Raw genomic sequence first — 25,203 nt, 5'->3', positions numbered from 1 at the left:
AAAACTGCATTATTAACATGGGCTGTAGAGTTCAGCTCTTTGGGATGTAGAATTTGGGTTAACTTTAGATGGATAGATATGTGTTTTTTAGTCCTGAGTGCACCCACCATTACTTATTATCAGTGATGTATTCTAGCTCAGCGGCCCTAGAGGTGACATCGGTGTCATTCCATTGAAATATTTTATGAAGTCAGCACAGAAGCAGCAGGTAGAAAAGCTCTCTTTCTGCTTTTAAAATAAACCTGCCAAATCTTCTCGCTAGTTCTGTATTTAGGACATTTGCATTAGTAAACTGGAGCTAAATTGAAGCCAAGTCTCAACGGGTTTCATCCTTCGTTGGGGTAGAATTAACTTTTCTGGTCACATAACTCAGTAAGAAGGCCACAAGCGTAGGCATGAATCCCTGACAGGTAAGCAGGCACAGGATTATCGAACCTAAGCAGGGAAATAGAAATGGACACAAGACTCATTTTACACCCTTCCAGCAAACCAGTTGGGGATAATGTGTTGACAGGCAGTGAGTTTCAGCCCTCCAGAGACCATCTTTTCAGTTCTCAGACAAACGTATTTTTTTATTTCTTTGCCAGGGGTGGGTGAGGGAACGGTGCAGCTTGATGACAAGCGTTGAACTGCCAGGGGGATCCCACAATCCTCTGTGCTAACTCCCGTTGCAGCTCTGCTGTGCTGAGAGAGCGATATCCTAGGCATGCTGAGGTATCTTTTAAAGGATTGGGTCACTGCGGGTGTTACATGATCTTTTCCTGAACACAGCGGGGGCATCTGTTTCTTGCAAGTTTTTGCTTAATATCTCTGTTCCCTCACAATGAACAGCTGTAGCAAACGATGGAGCTGGGTTTAATAAGTGCCAATAGCACATACTGTGGGATGAGCAGCCCTAACATAGGAACATATGATGATACCTTATACTGAGTCTGTTGGTCCATCTGACAGGCAACAGCTCACCAGGATTTCTGGCATCAGACAGGGATCTCTCCTAGCCTTACCTGGAAATGCTAGAGATTGAACCTGGAACCTTCCTCATGCAAAGTAGATGCTCTACTGCTGAGCTAGATGTTTTATCACTGCATGCAAAGCAGATGTTTTATTCCCCCCCAACAACATTTTGGTTAGGCCAGAAGAAGGAAAAGGAAAATAAGCTGACACCCTTATCCCAAATTAATTTATGAAATTTGCTGACCTGAGATGTGGCACAATGAGCACTGGCTCAGAAGACGTTAAAAACAAATTCATGAAGGAAAGGTCTACAAATGATTATGAGCAATGTTCGATAAATAGAACCTCCATGTTCCAAGGTAGTGTATCTCAGAATACCAGTTGCTGATTGGAGCGGGTAGGGAGAATAGAGGGCAAGGACTACTCTCTTCACATCCAGGATGTTGGATTTCTGGAAGCATCTGACTGCCCACTGTTGGATGCTGGACTAGGTAGACCACTGGTGAGCTGTGGCCTTTGCCCCAATTTCAAAAGCCTTCTGCAAGTGATCAGTTCAGACCTCTCTGGTGAGAGTGATCTGACCCTTCCTTGGCAGCTTGCTATGTGGAGAGGAAAAGGGGGAGAGAGGCCAAAAAACCTACCTGGGGAGTTGACATTCCCTCAGGGATAATCTAAGGGTGAATGCATGCCAGTAGCGGATGGGCCTGAGCCAGCCATGAGCAAAGTTAGAGCCAAAAGTGGGCAGGGTCATCCCTTTTCTGTCTCTCTGTCTTTCAAACCCCTTTTCTCTGAGAGAGAGAGCACATGAGAGAGAGAGAGAGTTGACTACTCCTGAGGTAGACCTTTGGCCTATTTTAAACATGTTCGATTGTGGCCACATTGTGGAGAGCTAAGGCAGTGAAATGAGCGGGCCCTGATTGGCAACTGACCTTTTTCACAGGTGAATTGATCCAGAAATGGAAAGCCAAGAGCATCGGCTTCCCCTGCTGACCTATTCCTGCATGTCACCCAAGGTGCTGGCAAAGGGCTCTTCTCCAGTGTGTCTTTGGCAAAGTTACCCACTTATGTACCTCAGCTGCTCATTCTCTGTGTCTTGGAGCAGCTGAGGTATATCACTGCCACTGGGAAAGGGTTGGGAACCTCAAGAACAGATCTGGCCACTTGAGGAGCAATACCCAGTTACTAGCCTGTCCCACACATAAAGCTAGTTGCTGGCAAAGCTTTGGACGATAGACAAATTATATGACGCTCGTTCAGCCATTTTGGGGGTTAAAATGTTTGAAGTGATTCCCTGCCTCAGGAATCACATTATGACTGACCATCTAGTGATCTGGGAGCTGGAGCAGCTCCTCTGTGAGGAAAGGTTACGGTTGCGACTTTTTAGTTTAGACAAAAGTTAAGCAGTGGTGATGGGGATATTGTGATGTATAAAATTATGCATGGTGTGGGGAAAGTGGATAGAGAGACGTTCTTCTCCTTCTCTAATAATACTAGAATTTAGGAGGTCATCCAGGGAAGCTGAATGTTAGAAGATTCAGGATAAACAGAAGGAGGTACTTCACCCAGCACACATTGAATTTGCTACTACAGGACATGGTGACGTGGCCACCAAGGCTGCATTCTGACAGCAGTTTATTCTGTTTTCCAGATGTTTTCTTACCTGACTATTTCAGCATTTTATTTAATCTTTCATACAACATAAAAGTCACTTTTGGAAATCTAGCGGAATGTAGTACAAGTTTAGTGCTCATTTCCATGTTGATTGCTTCCAGAAAAAATCCGTTTGCAACCCCATTAACCCAGATAATTAGGGGAGTAAAGTGACGAAATTTGGGGCTGTATACCAACATATAGTTCTTTCTTGCCGTTTTCATGGGGGAACAGAAGTGTGGAAAGGGTGGGGGAGTAGCGACATGTCCAATGACACTCATTGTTCTGTCACACCACGCCTGCTGGTGTGAATGAAATTTAGCGCGACATGGCGGTGGATTGGTCAAAAAGCCACAGTTCCATAACTCAATAGGTACTGCAGCATGAAAGGAATGTTAGAACCTGAGACAGAAGCACAGTCATTATAATCAGTAAAATGAACAGAATAATCCCCATGTCTGAGTGCAGCCCAGTTTACGTAGATTGGACACATATTTGGAGGGTAAGCTATGAATAGCTACTAGTCAGGATGGCTGTATGTTCCCTCCAGAATAAGAGGCAGGGTGCCTCTGAATACCAGTTGTTGGGGATCACAAGCAAGAGAGCTGTTGTGCTCCTGCTCTGCTTGTGGGCTTCACAGAGGCACCTGATTGGCCACTATGAGGCAGGACACTGGACTAGAGAGGCTTTTGGTCTGATCAAGAGAGAGGGCCTTCTCAGTGGTGCCCCCCAAATTATGGAATGATCTCCCTGATGAGGTGTGCCTGGCGCCCACATTGTTATCTTTTCGGCGCCAGGTCAAGACTTTCCTCTTCCCCAGGGCATTTCAGCATGTGTTTTAAATTGTTTTTAAAAGATGTGTTTTTAAATTTGTATATTTGTTTTTAATGTTTTTAGTTATTGTAAACCTCCCAGAGAGCTTCAGCTATGGAGTGGTATATAAATACAATCAATCAATCAATCAATCAATCAATAAAATCTGGCAGGGCTGCTCTTGTGTTCTTAAGATGGTCCCCACCTAGTAAAATGGAAAGCTACCGTGTCCTGAGGGAAAAAATGCTGGAGAACAAGTCCGTCCTTTCTTTTCTTTTTAGGACATAGCATTATCACAGGTATCGCCTGAGATGTCAACGATTGTGGACACAGTTGAAGTGGTTTTCTTTTCAACAGCCTCTCCACCACTGCCATGCCCCTGATCTCGCATTGTAAGCTGGGCAGCGAAAAGCGAGACAGTTATCTTAAATGATTCCCCCCCCCCCGAAACTCTGAATGTTGGCAGGCAGGCACACATTTTTTGGCAAGGAGAGCCCTGCCTCATGCATATTTGTCCTTGCTTTTTAAATGAAGTGTGCACTTGTGTGTGCTAGGGTAGGTAACAGCAGAAACTGGGAATGTTAACAATATGTACTCAATCCATACCACAGAATTTTGTAATAGTTGGTTGAATAGTTTAACCTACCTTTTCCAGACATTGATCAAAGCTTCTCCCATAAAAGATCAATGAAATGTTGCCTTCAGGGGCGGATGGGTTAGCTTTGATGGCTTGTTTGGTGTGTTTGTGTGTGTGTGGGGAGGGGGAAATAACCTTTTCTGCTTGCTTCATAAAACAGAAACAGCAACCAGTTTTATTCACACTTACTTCCCTGCATCCATTTCATAGGTTGCAACCTGCTTTTTCTAACATTAAGTGTGGCGACACATCAAACACAAGTGCCCTTTCTGGTCTATTTTGGCAAACACTTTCCAGGCGCAATTCAAAGTGCCGGAGCTTACTTTTGATATCTAAAGATCATCTGTCTTCTTATGAGCCAGTGGAACAGGCTGTCTTGAGAGGTGGTGGGAAGCATTTAAGCAGAGTCTAGACCAACCTGGTACCCCTCCAGATGTTGTTGGACTACGACTCCCATCAACTCCAGCCAACACACAGTGTTGTAATCCAACAACACCTAGAGGGCACCAAGTTGGTGAAGGATGGGCTGGGCAGTTATCGGTCAGGAATGCTGTAGTTGCAAGATTCCTGCATCATGCAAGGGATTGAACCTCCCAGTTCCCTTCCACTCTGCAGGTGCTATTCATTACTATTCCTATTCAGATTGGACCCACTGAAGTTAATGAACGTGACTAACTTAGGTTCATTCATTTCATTGGGTCCACTCTGAATAGGACCCAGTTGAATACATAGTCTATGAGCGCTGCCTGTGTACTGAGATCACCTTCCTTGGGGTGCCTTTGTCATCATAGTTGGCCAGGGAAATGTATTTTGGGATGCTGTCATCCTGGTTATAGAATGCTCTCCACAAGGAGTCTCATCTGGCACCTACCTTGATATCATTTTAGGTCAGAAAAAAATGAACTGTTTTTATTCTTCTCGGCATTTTAGATTGTTGTTGCTTGTGTCTTGGATGGTTTTCTTTTTTTTTACTGCTCTGCCCTCTGTTGTTTGATTGTATTGCATTTTAATGCATTTTACTGTATTTTTAATTGTAATGTAAAACCACATTGGGAATGACTTTTGAAGAGTGGGATATAAATAGCACCTCTGCCTGGAAATTTGGATTCCATCATGGATACATATGTATATCCCTTCATAGGTATATCCATAGAGCCAGTGTGGCATAGTGGTTAGAGTGTTGGACTAGGACCTGGGAGACAATGGTTCAAATCCCTGCTCAGCCATGAAATTCATTGGGTGACTTTGGGCCAACCACCTTCTCTCAGCCTAAACTACCTCGCAGGGCTGTTGTGAGGATAAAATGAGGAGAGGGAGACCCATGTGTGTCACTTTGAGCTCCCTGGAGGGAAAATGCTGGATATAAATGTAACAATAATATTGGACTTTGACCAGGGAAAGCTAGGTTCAAGCTCCTGTTTGCCTGTAAAGTTCAGTGGTAACCATGCAAGTTGCACTCTCTCAGCCTTACCTATGCCTCACTTACCTCACAGGGGTGTTTGTGTGGTTAAAAAGGGACAACTGCCATGTACAGCATCCTGGGCTCTTTGGAGTGAAGTTGTGCTGCAAACTGGCTGCCCATTAGCTTCTGATTCTGGTTTTGATATACAAACCATATGCAGCTTGGGACCATGATATCTGAAAGATTGTCTTACCCCTTATGTATCCAGTTGATCACTGCGCTCTGCAGGTGAGGGCTTCCTGCAGATACCATCTTATCAGGAGGTCCGTTCACACAACATAGGAAGCAGACTTTTAGTGTTGCAGCACCGCCACTTTAGAATTCCCTCCCCTTAAATATTAGACAGTCACCATCTCTGTTATCTTTTGGGTGCTTACTGAAACCTTCTTCTTTCAACAAGCCTTGAAAGTAGAGACCTTATCCCAATCTGAATCTATCTTGGAACTGCTTTTTAAGATGTTTTTAAAGCTTGTTTTTAAAGATTTTTTAACGATGTTTTGTTTTGATTTGTTTGAAAATCTTATGTTTTTAATGTGTTTTAGAGTGTTTTTAGTGTTTTTGTTTGCCGCCCTGGACTCCTTCTGGGAGGAAGGGTGGGATATAAATTTAATAAATAAATAAATAAATAAATAAATAAGCTTGATGGATGGCAATGTAATCAAGCAAGCTGATTGTGATAGCTATACGGACTGGATTCAGTCCATGAAACTGGATTCTTGTCTTGATTTAGCATTAGTTTTGTGGCATTTCAATTAAAAGTTCGAGGGGATTGTTCCGCAGCTCACAAAGGTATTTAAACACATCTATCTTTTGGGAAAAGACTAAGAGTGATGGAATGGTCTGTAGGAGCGATAAAGGGAAATAGGATCTTGAAGACTGCATTCCAGTAAAAAACAGCCAGCCTCCCACTGTCTTCTTCCAGCTTCACTTAGAAAATGCTAATTCTGGGTATCATGCTGTGGCTGCCTCTTTCTCCACAGGGTGAAGAATTAATTCATTTTGAAGGCAAGTGCTGTCCTGAATGTATTTCAAGAGGTGGGCCCTGTCTTTACAAAGAGCATACCAAAGCTGTAAGTAGCCAGATCATTTGGAGCACGTAGAACTGTCACGGTGGGACGATGCTTTGGATAATGACATCCATCCAAAGAGGAGGCACCAACACAGAGTTGCAGGCTGTGTGAATGCACACCATGCACATTTGTACTTTGCTGAAATACAGATTTCTGCATCCTACAAATCGTTGTGTTCATTTATTTTTCTTTTTTAAAAACAAGCGTTTAGCCCTTAAAGCTAGTCAGAGCTGGAATGTATATAAGTATTGCCTGATGAAATCTCTGAAACAAGAGGAGAAACTGAATATGATATCTTCATACCAGGGATTTCAGGTTCTGTGTACTGGGTGCCTCTTTGCAGTTTCTAATGTTCAGCAGAAGCAGGCTCCAATCTTAGGCACTCTTAGCCTGGGAGTAACCTCCACTGAATGCAGTGGGACTTAACCCTTGAGTAAATGTGCGTAGGATGGCACTGTAACTTTGTTCTAGAGAACGTAGTGGAAGCCATTGCTTACCAAGCTAGCCCTTATCTGCAATGAGAGTCCAGCCAGCTCCTGTCTGAATTGCGCGGGATCTGTTTCTCTGCCATGCTTGAGTGTGTTGGAATGTTGGAAACTGCCTCTGTCTATCAATCAGTCATTAAGTGCTCACCCTACTCCCCAGAACTGTAAGAAATTTCAGGACCCATCCTCTCCAGTTTAGCTTCCTCTGGGTAAAAGAGCACTGGAAATTAGAGCGAAGCAGAAATTTCTCAGAAGAAATTTTTCTGAGAAAATTTCTGAGATTTTTCCTTCTCCCCTAGAAATAGGCTACTTTGTTGAATTTTCTCCAGATACTCTCCCTTTTCTGTGACACCTGCAACGACAACCTAAGGCTGCTATAGCCTCAGTCAACTCTCATCCTCTCTCTTGTTCTCTCTGGTCCTCTCTAAATTTCAAACTGCAAAACTGGCCATTTCTTGCACAGACTTCTGCAGAGAGCCCTGCATATGCAGGTTATTTTGCCCATTCAGAAAAAGACAGCCACAGGAACAGAAAACATTACATTTATTATTTATTGTTACATTTATATTCCACCTTTCATGTAAGGAGTTGAGGGTGGTGTACATGGTTCTCCCCCGCCCCGTGTTAATGCTCACAGAAACCCTGTGAGGTAGGTTAGGCTGAAAGATAGTGATGGACATAGGAAGCTGCTTTCTATCAAGTCAGACTTTGGATCCATTTAATATTGTCAACACTGACTGACAGCAGCTCTCCAGGACTTCAGGCAAGAGTCTTTCCTAGACCTGCCTGCTAGTACCAGAGGCTGGATCTGGGATATTTGCATGTAAAGCATGTCCTCTTCCACTGAACTGTGGCCCTTCCTTATATGGTCCAAAGCCATCCAGTGACCTGTGGGGGATCTGAACCCTGGTCTCCCAGGTCATAGTTCAACACTTTAACCACTACACAACACTACCTCTCTTATGTCAAGTCCCTGGACTGTCCATCAGGTGACACAAAAGGCAAAATCAAAATGATTGGTTCACAGTCACCAGGATACTCGTAACAATATATACCATTAAAGTCCCCAGAGGTAATCTATTCCAGCCCTTTGCTCAAAGACAGAACCATGCCACTCACAGGATGTCCACTGATCTGATTACAGCGTGTTTCAGTCAGAGAGAGAAAGAGAGCAGATGCACAGCAGAAAGGCACAGTCGGAAACAGTCTTGTAGCGTTTTCTGTTGATTGCTGGCTTTATTGGAATCAGATAACATCATTCAATAATATTTTATAGCACTCTTGCTCCCAAATGTTTTGCTATTTTGTTATAATTGGATACGATCAAATTTGGAGGGCTTCCTTATTCTGGCAATTGAATGATGACATTGGCTGCTACATTTGTACAATTGAATGGCTCCTAACAGTGTAATCAATACAAGCAAGTAAAAGATCAACTTTGTTTGAACCGTAACACCCAAGCCTGCGTCAAAACATTTGCAGGCAAGGCAAACTATTCCCTTTCCAAGGCTACAGTTGAGGCCAATTTAACTGTTTGTCAAAGTGAGCATGTCAGGTGTTTTCCCATTTCTGAAGACGTGCAGATGTAAATTCTCTCTCCCCCTCCCTCCCTCTCCCTCTCCCTCTCCCTCTCCCTCTCATACACACACGTTAGAGCTGGCCAGTTTTTGTCCTTCAGTACAAACTCTCCATTTTGGGAGCACAGGGAATTGTTTCCAAGGTGGGTGGGTGTAACTGATGCTTTTTTTTGCAACCCTGGATCAGCTGGGCAAGGCATTCAGTAACACTTCTACCAAACATGCAAAAGCAGTGGCAGTGACAGGAAGACTATTTCTGTGAACCAAGCAAATATGCTTTTTATTATATTGGGATTAAGAAATGAGCCGATTTATTTTGTTTAATCTACTATGTTTAAAAATAAGCTTGTTTTTTTAAACTTGATTTTTTTTCTTGAAGCCTAGGGAATATGTTGTTTGGTCTACTATGTTTGTTATGATTTTTTTTCTTGTATTTCTTGTACTTATTTTTATATGCAATGTTTATACTATATGTTGATACTAAAGAAAATGTTTTGTTCAGTTTATTGATTGTGGTTTTTTGGTATCTGCTGTTTTAAGATGTTTTAACATGTTGTATACCGCTTAGAGCCTTATTTAATTATAAGTGGTCTAAATATTATTATTATTAATTTAACAACAACAACAACAACAAGTCTCCTTGAAATATGAGTTGCTTTACATCAGGTTGGACCATTGGCCTCCAGAGCTTGGTACTCTTAACTGGCAGGGCTTCTCCATGGCATTAACTCCCAAGCTGTATCCAAAGGCACACTAGTATATAAAGGGAGATCTGCTAGATCATAGAATCATAGAGTTGGAAGGGGCCTATAAGGCCACCGAGTCCAACCCCCTGCTCAATGCAGGAATCCAAATCACAGCAATCCGAACAGATGGCTGTCCAGCTGCCTCTTGAAGGCCTCCAGTGTGGGAGAGCCCACCATCTCCGTAGGTAATTCGTTCCATTGTCATACCGCTCTAACAGGAGGTTTTTCCTGATGTTCAGTTGAAATCTGGTTTCCTGTAACTTGAGCCCATCCTGCACTCTGGGATGATCTAGAAGAAATCCTGGACCTCCTTTATGTGGCAATCCTTCAAGTACTTGAAGAGTGTTATATCTCCCCTCAGTCTTCTCTTCTCAGGACTATATTTGCCCAGTTCTTTCAGTCTCTCCACATAGGGCTTTGCTTCCAGTCCCCTGATCATCCTGATTGCCCTCCTCTGAACCCGTTCTAGTTTGTCTGCATCCTTCTTAAAGTGCGGTGTCCAGAACTGGATGCAGTACTCCAGATGCGGCCTAACCAGTGCCGAATAGAGGGGGACCAATATTTCATGTGATTTGGAAGCTATACTTCTGTTAATGCAGCCTAGAATAGCATTTAGATCAGTCTTTGTCAACCTGACACCCTCCAGATGTTTTGGGCTGCACTTCATCATGGCCAGTGATCAGGAGTGATGAGAGTTGACATCCAAAGCATCTGGAGAGGACCAGCTGGGGAAGGCTGTGCTAGGATAACATGAGTATAATTGAACTGGATTCTTAAAAGCCCCTGCAATTCCAAAATGCCCACCCACAGAAGAGGAAGATAAGAAGCTGTCTTATACATGATGCCATTGGTCCATCTTGTTCAGTATTGGCTATGCTGACTGGCGGTGGTGGCGGCTCTCCAGGATTTCAGACTGGGGACATTCCCAACCCTTCCAAATTAAACCAGAACTATAACTAGAAGCTAAAATGATGAAACTGAGGTTATCATACTTTGGACACATAATAAGAAGACATGATTCGCTAGAAAAGACAATGATGCTGGGCTCCTGCTGGAAGGAAAGGCGGGGTATAAATAAAATAATAAAATAATAAATAAATAAAAAAATAAATAAAAACAGAAGAGAGTAGAAAAAGAGGAAGGCCAAACAAGAGATGGATTGATCCCATAAAGGAAGCCACAGAGCTGAACTTACAAGATCTGAACAGGGTGGTTCATGACAGCTGCTCTTGGAGGTCGCTGATTCATAGGGTCGCCATAAGTCGTAATCGATTTGAAGGCACATAACAGCAACAAAACCAAGAAATATGGGGATTGAACCTGGCGCTTTTACATGTAAAGCAGATGGTCTATTATTGAGCTGTGGCTCCTTGTTTTTGCTCTTCCAATCAGTTTTGTTGTGATTGGACTATTCAGTTATCCTCAGTTACAGAAATGTAGCATTTGCCTGCCCTTAGATGAGGCAGGCCCAGGACACTGACTCATATGCGGAAGAAGCACAGTGGGTGGGTGCCCCTTAGGATATAGACTACTTTCTCTTGCACATTCATCCTTTAGGGTTGTACGTGTGAAATGTCTCTAGCTTTAATTCAGAAAACATTGTGCCTCCATTATCAGAAGTTTGGGAAACACCGAAGGAGCTGCTTCATATAAAACCAGGCCACTAGTCTATCTAATTTAGTGCCACCTACTCCTACTGGCCCCCTCTAGGGGGCCATTAACGTGGTGAGGGGGTTTGAGAGTGTTGAAGGAGCTGAGAGCAATGCCGTCAGGAGTCTAGACCAAGAGGCTAGACTCCTAGCAGGGGCGCCCATGGCGGAATCGTCAAAGCTGAGACACCAGCATCCAAACTCAGAGGAAGGCAATGGTAAATCACCTCTGAATATCTCTTACCACGAAAACCCTATGAACAGAGTATACAGGGTGGTTCATGACAGATGCTCTTGGAGGTCACTGATTCATAGGGTCGCCATAAGTCGTGGTCGACTTGGAGGCACATAACAACAATAAAGGGTTGCTGTTGGAATGAAGCAGGGGTGGGAACTTCAGGCCTGGGGACTAAAAGCAGCCTCCTAGGCCTCTGCTCTAGGGCCTCTTCCATGGCCACACCCCTAATCAGTCCTTCTTTCCACCATCCTTGTGTGTTTTTGCCTAACTAGAATGAGTCCTTGAGCTCTGATGATGTTTCTTGCTTATTTGAATGAAGGATAAAGAGGTGTGTGTGTGTGTAAAGGTAAAATTTACATTTGTTGCTCCATCCTCTTTTTCTCTGGCCCCAACCACCTCTGGAATGTGGCCCCTGGGAGCTTTCCCAGAAGGAAATGTGGCTCTTGGGCTGAAACAGTTCCCCAAAGGAATGCAAGAACTAGGTGTACTTGGAGGGTAGGTGGGGTGCAAATTTAATAAATAAATAGCATTGAAAAGATAACAGTAGGTCACTTCCTTTAATGTTTTCTTGTGTAGAGTGGTGAAAAATGGAAAGAAGGTCTTTGTCATGAATGTGAGTGTCAGGACTCTGAAGTGGTCTGCTACTCTCAATCCTGTCTGACCTGCCCCTTGGGCAGTGTGGCGGTAGCTGGGCCAGGAGAATGTTGTCCTCAGTGCAAGCCAGGTATTTATATGATCATTTATTTGTTTCTTTTATGTTTCTCACCCACTTTATCCCTGAAGGCTCAGAACAGGTATCCTGTGCTTGTTTATTCATCTGTCTTATTTATTGTTTATTTCAAGTGTTTTTATTCTGCTCTTCAACCAAAAAAGGCAGCTTGCAAAGATCACAATGCAAAAGGAAAAACGAATGGATGAAGGGAGAAGCAAATAGGCACTAGAAACTTGTTTTGAAAAGAGGAATTAAAAAGAAAACAGCCAGCCTTCTAAATATTGAGCAAAAGAGTCTCTGCTTTTCTGTAGCTATAAAATGTTTGCCTAATTTTTTTAAAAAAAATCCCACTGGAAGGTGCTTCGGGGATCATCTTGCCAAAAAAGCCCAGGTGAAAGAATGGGGCTCATCATAAGGGCAAAGAGGAGGGAGAAGGCAGAGGGGGAAACAGCAACCCTACTCTGAAGGTGGTGGGCAGCTGGCTCCTCCTCTTGGCTGGTGCCCTTGACTTTGAGAGAGCCCGCCTCACTAATATATGACTGCTTGTGAACAAAGCCTTGCTTATGAGTAAGGTGCAGGAGCCAAGAAACAGATGCAGTAGGTAAGTGGATCAGGAGCGGGACCCTAGTGTGGGTGGTCTTTCATCCCAGCCCTGTGGTCCTGATCTGGATTGTCCCCCCTCCCCCCCAATTTGCTCTCATTCACTCCATTGGGTGCTTTCTCCCCATACTTATAGCAGAACTGTGTGTGTAAGTGTATGTATATGGGCAATCCCAATCAAAGCCACAGTGGGGAGAAGGTGTTAAAGCCCCTATTGTGGTCCGTATCTAGGTTGCCTCCCCTGCCATACACCCCCTTCGGCACCAGAAAGTTTGCTTTTAAAAAGTATTAGCGCAGTTGCTAATTGCATGAATGGTTTCTTGTCTAACCAGGTTTTGAGTTAAAGAAATCCTTATAACAACCTTGTCATATTATCTCTGTATTGCAGCTGAAGGCTGCAGATTTATTGATTTCTATGCAGCCCTTTTCCAAAAATGGTCACAGGGCAGTTTCCAAAAAGAACAAAAAATTAAAAAATACAGTAAAATAAAAACATAACACAGAATAAACAAAAACATTTCAAGATTTCTCATAAATTTGTAAACCGCCCAGAGAGCTTTGGCTATGGGGTGGTATATAAATACAATAAATAAATAAATAACATAACATAAATAACAAAAACAGCATAATTAAAATACCATTAAAATTCCATCAGTTACTAAAAGCCCAGTGAAAAGATTTTTTTTCCTGTCGTTTGAAAGAATACAAATTTGTGGCAAGATGTACCTCAGTGGCAAGGTGATTCCATAGACATAGAGCCACCGCCGAAAAGGCTCTTTCATAGATTTCTGCATAACGCCCCATGATGTGCACTTCTTTATTGCCCTTGCCTGTGGGAGCTGTTCCTTTTTCAACAGGCATTCTAAGTGGAGATTTTCACCCTCGCTGGCATCCGTATTGGATTTGAATTGATTTTAAATATGTTGCTGTTTAAAATTGCATGCTTTGTTTGTAATTGTTTTTATATGTGCAAATGCTTTGACCTGCTTTTATATATGCAATTGTTCTATATATGTTTTGATTGCATTGTAAATCGCTTTGGGATGCTGTGATGTTCTTGCTTGTAGGGTAAATATGGTAAGTGTTGTTTATATAGAAGACATATGGTAAGTGGAGTGAAAGAGGAGGGGGGAGTACATGAGCAGTAGAATGCTGGATGATTGGCTGAGCATTTGAGTGGCTGGGAGTATAAATGGAAGAATGACAGTTGAATTGAGGTGGATGTTGGGAGTGTGGAGAAAGAGGTGTTTGGTGGTGGATGTTAGTAGGGTGGAGAAGAAGGTGTTTGGTGGTGGATGTTAGTAGGGTGGAGAAGAAGGTGTTTGGTGGTGGATGTTGGGAGTGTGGAGAAAGAGGTGTTTGAGGGTGGAGGTCGGGAGTGTGGAGAAAGAGGGAGTTGGAGTTCTGATTAATAATAAGTCAAGTACAAAAGAGGAATAGATGAAACCATACGCTTGTGAAACATTCTAAAACTAATCTTGTTATTTCTGATATTTAATAAATACTTATTTGGTTTACCAAAGGCCTGATCCTTGGCTGGGGAATATACATACCAGAAGGGAGGGCAAGGTAATTACCAAGGCTGAACAGAAACAGTATCTAATGGTGGCAGCGGTGAAGGGAGGATTAATAACAATTCAAGTATCCAGAGCAACCCAGAGTTGTATGCGTTATCTATAAAGATACAAGGGGGTTGGGAACAGCATAAGCACGCAGTCACAAAAGTAACCAGCTAGAGAGAGACTCAGGCAAAGTCTCTGGGAGTATTGGTTATAGGACGTGACTGGTGGTGCTGCCTAGCAGGGGGATCTAGTGAGATCTGTACTAGAGCGGAGTGAGAAACCATATAAAGGACGGTCCGGACTGGTGGTATCCCTGGTGGTGCCTAGTGAAAGGCAGTAGCCACAAGCAGGTGGGAACCTGACAGGGAGAATCAGGGAAGGGCGTCACAGATGCCTCATGGGAAGTGATCATAAATGAAATTAATAATAACAATTTGATGCAGGATCCACCAGGAGAGCTTCTTCTGCTGATCTTAATACATGGACAAGTGTTTTCTCAGATATTTGAACCCCAGGTTATTCAGGGTTTTAAATGATACCACCTTGAATTAGGCCTGGAAGTTAACTGGCAGTCAGTGCAGCTCTTTAAGAATAGAAGTTATATATGACAGACATGAAAAGGAGATAGGGGGTGTTCTTAAGGTCACTCAGTGTGTTCAAAGCTGAGGTAGGCCCTGAATCGGAACCTTCCTGGCTCACTCTTCGCTTTTCTACGAGGCCAGCTTTATGGCCCACTCTCAGATCACAGTGGGGTACTACCTGGCCTGCTGCTATTTGCTGTTATAACCCTTTCAACTGAGAGTGTGCCTGAGAACATGCTCAACATTACCCTATTGCTACATGCTGCTGAGGAAGATTGGTAGCACTAGGCATGCTGCCTTTCAGAGAAACTTGTCTGCCATGGCTGATTTTCTCATTAAAAGTCTACGTAAGGAACCACAGGGGAACACATTTTGAATGCCACTGCTACAGGGCATGATTTGCTTCTCCTCCTGGAGTAGCAGCATGCATATGTGAATGCATATGCACACTTACCATGGACTCACATACTCTCACAAACAGAGTTTTCTGTTCTTCACCCACAGGTCAGTGCCATGCAGATTGCGTGACCTGCTCACAGTCTTTCGACCGCTGTGATGTCTGCCGCGACACAACCAAGTGGCTCAAGAATGGGCACTGTGTGACCAGCTGTGGGTCTGGATTCTATCCAGATGCTGGGCTTTGCTTAGGTAACTTATTTATTATTTATTTATCATCTTATTAACCGAAAAAAATGTTTCGTATTTTTATGGATGTAACTCACTACGGGAGCCTATTTGGTAATGAAGAGCTGGCTATTAATATCTTATATAAATAAGATAAATAACCTGCCCTTCATCCCAGTCAATTTCAGGTAGGGAAAGAAGAATCTGTCAATTTTTTATTCCTCTAAATTTTTTCTTTTTCCAATCTTAAGAACAGTCCTCTCCATTTCCACTTCTGCTTGTGATTAAAAAAAAAAAGCCCATATGAAAATGCATATACATTTATGTGTGCATTTCAACCTAATTTACACATTTTATGCAATTTAGCTTAAAATATGCATTTTGCAAGCAATTTCCCATAATGCATTTTCTACATGATTTTCAATAATATAAGCATTTTTGGGAACGCTTTCCCCTAATATACACTTTTTGTATGCAGTTTTTGGTAGGAGAACTGCATGGAAATTTTTTGAGAAGTCCATATTTCCAAGGATAGCTGCGTTTTGGTTTGTGTATTGGTTTGGCAAGTGTGAATTAGGTAGGTTCGCAATAATATGCAAAGTGAAATGGATTTTTCTCCTGTCCTTAATATCAGGGCAGGCTGCAGTACCATAAAACCATCAGATTAAAACAATGCCACAAACCAGATTCCATTTCACAGCAACAAATAGGAGCAGATAAAACTTGGTAATTAAAACAACAATCTTTGAAACTGCAGAGCAGGCTTCATCCTTCCAGCAAATGTTACCTAACTAGCATCAACAAATGCTAATGCCCTGGGGTCCATCTTACGACTAAGAGGAGCAGGGCTTTTAGCATCGCTGCATCTATTTTGTGGAATGCCTTTGGACATCTGGCAAGCATCTATGATGCGATGCTTTAGACCGGAGTGAAGAATCCTTTTCAGCCTCAGGGCTGCAGCCCCTTGTGGGCAGCTTTCTGGGGGGCACATGCCAGTGGTGGGCAGAGCTAAAGGTAAAGCAATGAATATAAAGTTGACCTTTGTACACTCACACACCCCTCTCTGTCCTTCATCCAGGCAAGCAAGATGTATTCTCAGAGTTCAAGGACATATCCCAGCCAGGCAAAAACACTCAAGAAAGGTGTAAAGAAGGGTGATGAAAGGTGTAGCCTTGGGAGAGTCCCGAGCAGTTCCTACTATTTGGGAGTCTTTTTAGTAGCACCCACAGGAAATGGGGTCCTGCTAAGATGCAGGTGGGAAGCCTGCAGTCCTTCATAGGACCCTAGGAAGCTGCCTTGTGCTGAGTCCAACCATTGGTCCATTTAGCTCATTATTGTCTACACTGACTTGGCAGCAGCTCTCCAGGATTTCAGACAGGGACTCTCTCCCAGCTCTATCTGGAGATGCTGGGGATTGAACCTGGGACCTTGTGCATGCAAGGTACATTGTCTATCACTGCTCTGCAGCCCTTCCTTCAACTGATTTCATGCAGACTCTGCCTAATCTCAGAAGCCCTTTGCAAGTGATCAGTTCAGATCTTTGGCAAGAGCAGTCTATCCCTGCCTTGGGGAGAGAGAGAGAGAGAGAGAGAAGTGGAGAGGGAGAAAGCAGGCAGCAGAAAAAGAGAGAGAAAAGGGGTCCTACAATTGGTTTCAGTCTACCCACTGTTGGCATGTCGTCATCGTCCCCCCCCCCTGCCATTAGTCCCAAGGGTAGGCAAGCCTTGTCAGAAAAAAGACTGCCTGCTCTTGGCTTACAGCATGCCCAGAGTCCTGTCGACTTCCACAAATTGTCATTGTGTGCTTTTGTGCTTTAAGGTTGTCAGAAATATCATGCATAGTTAACCAACATTGCTGATATCTGAACAGTGATTAGATCCCTTTGCAGAGTGTGCAGATTTCTTGTGTAAGATACTCTTTCCCCTCTTTGTTTTCCGCCATCTTGGGCAGCCTGCAAGAAGACATGCTCTACTTGTACTGATGGGTTTGCGTGTACGTCATGCCAAGAGTCCCTGCAATTGAAGGATGGCCAGTGTGTGACATCATGTGGGGAAGGATTCTTTCCAGGCTCCCTCCACTGTACAGGTATAATGTTCAATAACACAAATTGTATGTGTCTTCTGCTCAGTCTAGTATGGACAGCCAGTGTGGCCCAGTGATAGGTGTCATGTTTGTTGTGGAGCTGGATTCAAATCCCACTTAATTTCTAAATGACCATTTTCCTATGATATGCTTTGAAAAGTTGTTTGTTCACTATGCATTTGGAATAGAGTTCAAATCAAAGAGCAGGTGTTTGTCTATGTTTGGATACAATTCAAATGCATCAAAATGGTGGACGGAGCTTGCAAAACTGCACTGATTTTTTGGTTTCTTAGAATTCCTAAGCAGCACTGGGCACAAGGCTGCTGGTATATTGCTTATTATTGAGAGTTATTGAGAGATGCTCAATAACAGTGAATACAAAACAAAAACAAAAACGTAAGACACTAGCTGTTGTCAAACTGATACAAAAGAATGTAAGGTGTAAAAAATAAAACAACAAGAAGAATGAAATATTTTATATCTCAGCTGTCAATTTGCCATAACTAAGGTGAAACCAATGAAGTATATGGGCTCCTGCTGGGTGGAAGGGCAGGATATAAAGGAAGGAAGGAAGGAAGGAAGGAAGGAAGGAAGGAAGGAAGGAAGGAAGGAAGGAAGGAGTTAGTAAGCCATATGAAAGCTTCAATCCTATCCTTGTTTACTTACCTAGGATTAAAACCCATTGGACTCAGTGGGGCTTACTTCTGAGTTCATACGGTATGTACAGGATAGCACTGTGAATTAAGCACATAGTGTCCAGATGTAATAAAAGGCATGTTATCAAGTGATTGTCAAAATTAAGCACATGAAAAGTTGTGTGTGTGTGAGTGTGATCTCACAATCTCTCATTATCCTTGACATCAGACATTTTCCTAATTTCATTAAAAGGTCATATTTGGCCTAAATGGCATATTTTAAACAACTGACTCAACTTGGATTTTGCTGAAGAAACATAGATTCTATGGATAGAATGCATTCTGCAAATTGAGTACACTTGCATAGGCTTGAATAGGCATAACTCATTTTCTTTCCGTGATTCAGGCGTCCTAGGAATTTAGAATGTGTTTTGGCAAAGCCTGACAGAGGTGAACGGAGGGAGATTAGGGCAAAGAGGCAACGGGCAGGGTCTGGGTAGAGCATTTTGTCATGTTATGTTTCTGTTGCACTGGGCTCCTTCTGTGAAGAAGGGTGGGATATACATTTCATAAATAAGAGAAATAGACAGCCCCTAAGCCGAATCAACCCCCGCAGGCAAAAATGAGGCATGTGGGGAGTTTACACTGGCTGATATTTTGCAGGGTGGGAGCTGTGGTAGTCTCAAATCCTTTTTAAAGTAGTCTCCTAGCAAAACTGGTTCATAGCCAGGCTCCTACAGGAAGTATTTTTCATGCTGGAATTTTGCCTTGCATGAAAAATGCACTGCCCCTGTATCCAAGGTTTTATTTGGAATCACAAGGTCTAGAAACTTAATGCACTTGGATAATGGAAGTGGAGTCTCTGAATATGAAATTCAGTGCACACTACCCATTGCGCATGGTTCACAAATAGATGTTCCTCAGAATTCACAAATATTGATGGCAAAACCCCAATTTTGCACCTGCCTTGTGAACTAATGGATGTAGGCAAAATGTATACAGTCCTGCACTCAGTAGAGTACCTCCCCAACTAGATTTAAGGTTTACATTTCCTTTCTTAGCTCTCTTTGGTGTCTTTAATTGGCAAGGACCCCCTGCAGTCAAATACGGCTATTCGTTTCACCTTATCACTGCTTTTGCAGCTCACTCATTCTGCATTTCATCCATATTTGCACTCATGCATGTCAGCAGGAGAAAGTTGCTGGGAAAATTTCTTCTGTCTTTTCTCCAGGGAGCTTAAGCAATTTGTTTTAGTTCTTCCTGGCTGCGCTTTTCTGCATAAAAAAATAACAGCAACCCACGGAGAAAGCGTTGGGCTTCAGAACTTGATCATAACTCGATGGGATATCCTCTTCCCTCACCAGGTTGATGCCAGGCAAACATCTCTAGGGAGGGAATCTTTTACCTGGGCTCCAGCACTGAAAAGGCCTTGTCACAGCTGTAGCAACCATTTTCACAGTTGTAATAATGGCTTTGAGCTTATTGCACAATAATATCTGTAACGGCCTCTGAAATTAACTATGTAGAGCATTTATGAATTGTACTATTATTCACAGGAATTTGGCATTAGTTTATGTGTATTTGTGTTCTTTGTTGGGTTGTGATGTAGGAGTTCTTTGTGGTTCTGTCGACAGGGGACCTTTTTTGTTTAACTCCATGTTCATCACTGCCATTACAGTAGTACCTCAGTTAAGGAATCCTCCAGGAATGAAGCTCCTTTTAAGGAAGGCCTTTTTAAACTGTCCAGCTTTGCTTTGCCAGGATAAACTTCCAAGCCTATGCCTTTGCTTTAAGGTGAAACTGTCCAGCCTGTGTCTTTGCTTTGCTATCAATAAACTGATAAGCCTGTGTCTTTGCTTTAAGGTGAAACTGACCAGCCTATGTCTTTGCTTTGCTATCAATAAACTGATAAGCCTGTGTCTTTGCTTTGCTAGGGTGAAAATGACAAATCTGTGTGGTGCCTTTGCATTAAAGAGATTGCTTTCTTTCTCCCAGGACTGAGGAGGGAAGGATCCAATATGATTCAGAGGAGGAGGAGGAGAAGGGGAGTGGGAGTGGGTGGGGGAGTGGGTGCCGGGTAGGTACACTTTAAAGCTGCTGTTGAAGCTTGTGATGTTCCTGTATTAATGTATATATGGTAAGTGCTGTTTGTATAGAAGATACATGGTAAGTGGAATGAAAGAGGAGGGGGGAGTAAATGAGCAGTAGAATGCTGGATGATTGGCTGAGTGTTTGGATGGCTGAGAGTATAAATGGAAGGATGACAGTTGAATCTGGGTGGACGTTAGTGAGTTGTTTGAGAGGTGTTTGGTGGACGTGAGTGGGTTGTTTTGGTGGAGTTGGGAGGTGGGTGTGAGTTGGTGTATGTCAGGAGAGTGTGGAGAAAGAGGGAGGTGGAGTTCGGATTAGTAATAAGTCAAATATCACAGTAATAGATGAAACCATAAGCTTGTAGATCATTATCAAAGTTATCTTGTTATTAATGTCATTTAATAAAAACTATATTTGGTTTACCGAAGGCCTGATCCTTGGCTGGGGTTTCACAGACCAGAAGGGAGGGTAAGGTAATGACCAAGGCTGAAGGGAAACAGTAACAAATGGTGGCAGCGGTGAAGAGGAGATTATAACATTGATAAGTATCTAGAGCAACCCTGAGTTATGAGTTATCTGCATTGATACAAGGGGGTTGGGAACAGCATAGGCACACAGTCACGAATGTAACCAGATAGAGAGACTCAGGCAAGGTCTCTGGGAACATTGGTTGTAGAACGTGACTGGTGGTGCTGCCTAGCAGGGGGATCTATTGAGATCTGTGCTAGAGCGGAGAGAGAAACCATAAAAAAGGACAGTCCGGACTGGTGGAGTCCCTGGTGGTGCCTAGTGAAAGGCAGTAGCCATGAGCAGGTAGGAACCTGACAGGGAGAGCCAGGGAAGGGCATCACAAAGCTGCCCCCACCATCTATGAGCAGGTGTAGGAACCTATCCCATTCTTTCCATGTTATTCCTAACTCTGGTTCCAAAGTTTGTGCTGAAGAAGTAATGTCCAGGAACGCATCTACTTTGTTAACTGAGGTATTACTGTATGCACTTCCTTAATAACACTCATCAAATAGAAAGCCACCAGCCAAAGTGCTAAGGAAGAGGAATGAAGGTGGGCAATCCAATAAGGGCCCGGAGGGCAACTTCAGATAGGAGGCACAGTTCTGAGTCTGTGGGCATGTTCAAAGTTGAAGGGGAACAAAAGATCTTTGAGCTGGGATCGATATTCATTTGATAACTGAGATTCTTCTCCTGTTTCACTAAGAAACAAGCACTTGGCTTTCTTTTCATCGTTCCTCCCCCCTATCCCCCGGTGACAAGTTTTCTTCCAGAATGAAGATCTGTGTGCAAGCTAATTTGCCATGGCTTTTTCTTCCTTGACAGACACTTCTTTTAAAGAACTATAAATTCATTAAAAAGAGGAAATTGGAAATCTGTAAGGAACATTAACTGCACAATTAATATTCATGAAATCCATGGGTGACAGAGGGAGTGGGTTAGGATATGGGGAACTGCACGTCTCAGGGAGCTCCTCTTCCCATTTAGACCTGGGCTGTCTGTTGAACCTCAGGTACTGATTTAGACTCCATGCAGATATTGGTAACAAAACAGGTTTATGAACAAGGTTATCAACAGCTCCCTGGCAGGATTCCTAATACAGGCCTGCAGAAGGGTTTCCTCCTAGACTAAGACCACATCCGCATTTAAATGTAAATCACTATTACACCATTTTAACAACCAAAGAGTCCTGTGTAGTTTGTTAAGGACTGATGTTAGGAGACCCCCCATTGCCCTCACAGAGCTACAATTTCCAGAGTGGTTTAACAATCAGTCCCTCTACCCGGGGAACTCCTTATTTAAAAGAAAGATACTTAAGAGGTTAAATGCAGGGCTTCTTGGAAATGTTGCAAAGTTCAAAACTTCTGCTGTTTAGTGCTGGACCATACTAGTGAAATTACAGGTTATGAATTGCCAAACAACCTGATAAATAAAGTTCTAAATTATCTAGAAGGGTATGTTGAAAATTTGAATATAGAAATGGTTGCTTTTCTTTTGATATTGACAAAACTGTCAGTTTCCAAGCACTGGGAAAGATTAATTTTTGTCAGAATGTTTTTTTCAGAATTTGAGATAATACAGTTATGCATCAGTTAACATATAACTGTGCAACAGAAAGCATAACATATGAGAACAGATTTGCTGAAAAATGGGCAGTTCTTATTTCCCTTCGGAATTAAGCATTGGGGGAAGATCATATTCATTATTTTCTTTAGTTTGAAAATAACAGCTTTGGCTTCCCTTCTCTTGGCCTTTGTTTATTAATTTACAGATTAATTGCCATTTAACTTCTTCTGTTTTTTAACTTTTTCTGTCGGTGAATTAATCAGTGTTAATTTTTTCTTTTGTATTATTTCAAAATGTACAGTATAAGAAATAAATAAATAACATTTTAAAAAAATTAATCCAGGGCTTCTTTACACTGTAAGGCTTCACACAGTCCATGAGTTGAGAGTTCCCACTCCTCTACTTCCTTTACTGTCAAAGAAACCTTGCCGCCATCCCATCTGTCTCTTAAGGAAGATCTGAGCCCAAATGTAGCCCACATGTCTGAGACCTGGCAACACCTCCATCCCTATAGATCTCTTGCTTCCCTTTAGTTAGATCAGCCTTTCCCAACCAGTGTGCCTCCAGATGTTGTTGGACCACAACTCCCATCAGCCTCAGCCAGCATTGCCTATGGTCAGGAAATATGGGAATTGTAGTCCAGCAACATCTGGAGGCACACTGGTTGGGAAAGGCTGAGTTAGATCTTCAGTTTGTCTATCGAACTGTCCAGGCAAATGGAGAAGAGACATTGCAGGGAGAAATCATTGTTGTTAGTTGTTAAGATTTATTTATTTATTTAAAGGCAGGCTAATATAAATCGCCTCACGGCTTTCATTGTGGGTGTGGGAGCTCCAGATGTACATCTGAACAGCAGCCCCAAATTAGCCAACTACTGATATTGTATTGGCGTATATGAAAAGGGGATTTGCGCTTGACGTGCTGATCAGACACTTGGTGCTTTCTCTATAGAAGAGGCTGTGATTGGCTTTCAGGGCAAATGAATGATCCCTGCTTCCCAAAACCATTGTGCAGATTAGGTCTGATGTTTGTAATTGTGACACTCAAATAGACCTGCCAGTGGAATGTGGAAATATTGCAGATGGAGATGGAGCTTCCCTGTTTCCCTTCTGCGGGCCTTCTTTTGTTAGCAAAATGTTTCCTTCCCCTTAAGTCACTCTAAACCCAAGCACCACTGACAATCTGCTCAAAGGATTTGCACAGGCCATTGGGAGTTAATATAAGTTGGGTAATGGTGGTATTGGGTTGGGACTCCACGGCCCCCTTCACATGTGAGCCACTTGCCTGGGAAGTTTGTGTGGTGTAAGCAATGTCACAGTAGAGGCCTATCATAGGGGTCTTTCCTACTTGAGCTGCACCATCCATGCAAGATTACATGTTGATGCACTGATCCAAGCTAGGCAAGAGCATTGTAACAATTTCTGCCTTTAAAATCCTTCAAAAAGGAGGAGATTAAAAGGGATATGAGGGAATGGATATGAGAAAAAAGGCAATTTGGTTTGGCTTGTTTTCTGATTGTAGCTTCTGCACCTCCCTGTCCTCATATGCCCTGCAAATTGAGACATACACCTTTCCCCTCTATTTCTGGAGGTAAGCCAGCTGTCTGTGGGTTTATGTGTTAGATTGTGGCTAATAATGTGAGTTACATGTATCCTCTCCTGATCCTTTTCTTTTTTAATCATTCTGGTTAAAATTCCAGTAAACGTCAGAGCAGTTGTTCCCTTGTGATTTGATATGATAGAACCACAGCTTGTGGTCCACAAAAAATGTCATCACCAAATCGTCTATATGGCACTTTATGTAGTACTATGAGCAAAGGCATACATAGCTGCCCCAAGGAACTAAATCAAGTGTGGGGAACCTTAGGGTCGGGGGCCAAATGCAGCCCTCCAAGCCTCTCTGTCTGGCCCTTGGGATTCCCCCCAGCCACGCCCCGTTACCCTAGGCCATGCCTTCCACCTTGAGTGTTTGGGCATGACTGGAATGTGCTCTTAAACGCTGATTATTCCTCTTGATACAGAGGGGCATGAGAGTGTGTGTAGAAACTAACCTATTGTACAAAGATGAATTTTGATTTATTGCTCTGCCTACCACTAGCTGTGGCCTTCAGAAGGTTGTCTAGAAGGGAAAGTGGCTTGTCACGTCCTATAACCAATACTTCCAGAGACTTTGCCTGAGTCTCTCTCTAGCTGGTTACTTTTGTGACTGCGTGCTTATGCTGTTCCCAACCCCCTTGTATCTTTATAGATAACGCATACAACTCTGGGTTGCTCTGGATACTTGAATTGTTATTAATCCTCCCTTCACCGCTGCCACCATTAGATACTGCTTCTGTTCAGCCTTGGTAATTACCTTGCCCTCCCTTCTGGTATGTATATCCCCCAGCCAAGGATCAGGCCTTTGGTAAACCAAATAAGTATTTATTAAATATCAGAAATAACAAGATTAGTTTTAGAATGTTTCACAAGCGTATGGTTTCATCTATTCCTCTTTTGTACTTGACTTATTATTAATCAGAACTCCAACTCCCTCTTTCTCCACACTCCCGACCTCCACCCTCAAACACCTCTTTCTCCACACTCCCAACATCCACCCACCAAACACCTTCTTCTCCACCCTACTAACATCCACCCAGATTCAACTGTCATTCTTCCATTTATACTCCCAGCCACTCAAACGCTCAGCCAATCATCCAGCATTCTACTGCTCATGTACTCCCCCCTCCTCTTTCACTCCACTTACCATATGTCTTCTATATAAACAGCACTTACCATATTTACCCTACAAGCAGGAACATCACATGGCTCTCCAGCTGAAAAAAGTTCTCCTCCCTGATCTAAATGTTGGGATGTTGTGAGGATTCAAACAGGAGCTCTCATAGAAGTAAGTGCCCCTTTCCGGATGCTCATGCTTAGAGTCAAGATGAGCAGACCCCTGCTGGCGTCAAACCCTGAGTGCTGCC

At 42.9% G+C, this 25,203-nt stretch overlaps 1 protein-coding gene across 5 annotated transcripts in view; it reads left to right on the top strand.

Annotated features, from left to right (window-relative positions):
* FRAS1 (Fraser extracellular matrix complex subunit 1) overlaps window positions 1–25,203 on the top strand; it is a 416,443-nt gene that overhangs the window by 175,537 nt on the left and 215,703 nt on the right. For all 5 annotated transcript variants that reach the window (XM_061583287.1, XM_061583284.1, XM_061583285.1 and 2 more), the window contains 4 exons: window positions 6,497–6,586; window positions 11,858–12,005; window positions 15,241–15,384; window positions 17,311–17,445. In XM_061583287.1, the coding sequence (XP_061439271.1) occupies window positions 6,497–6,586; window positions 11,858–12,005; window positions 15,241–15,384; window positions 17,311–17,445 (517 nt within the window). The remainder of the gene's footprint in view (window positions 1–6,496; window positions 6,587–11,857; window positions 12,006–15,240; window positions 15,385–17,310; window positions 17,446–25,203) is intronic.

The sequence above is a fragment of the Rhineura floridana genome, chromosome 9 (genome assembly GCF_030035675.1).
Source record: "Rhineura floridana isolate rRhiFlo1 chromosome 9, rRhiFlo1.hap2, whole genome shotgun sequence".
Lineage (NCBI taxonomy): Eukaryota > Metazoa > Chordata > Lepidosauria > Squamata > Rhineuridae > Rhineura > Rhineura floridana.
Note: the sequence above shows the minus strand (reverse complement) of the source record. Positions and strands in the feature narration are given on the sequence as shown.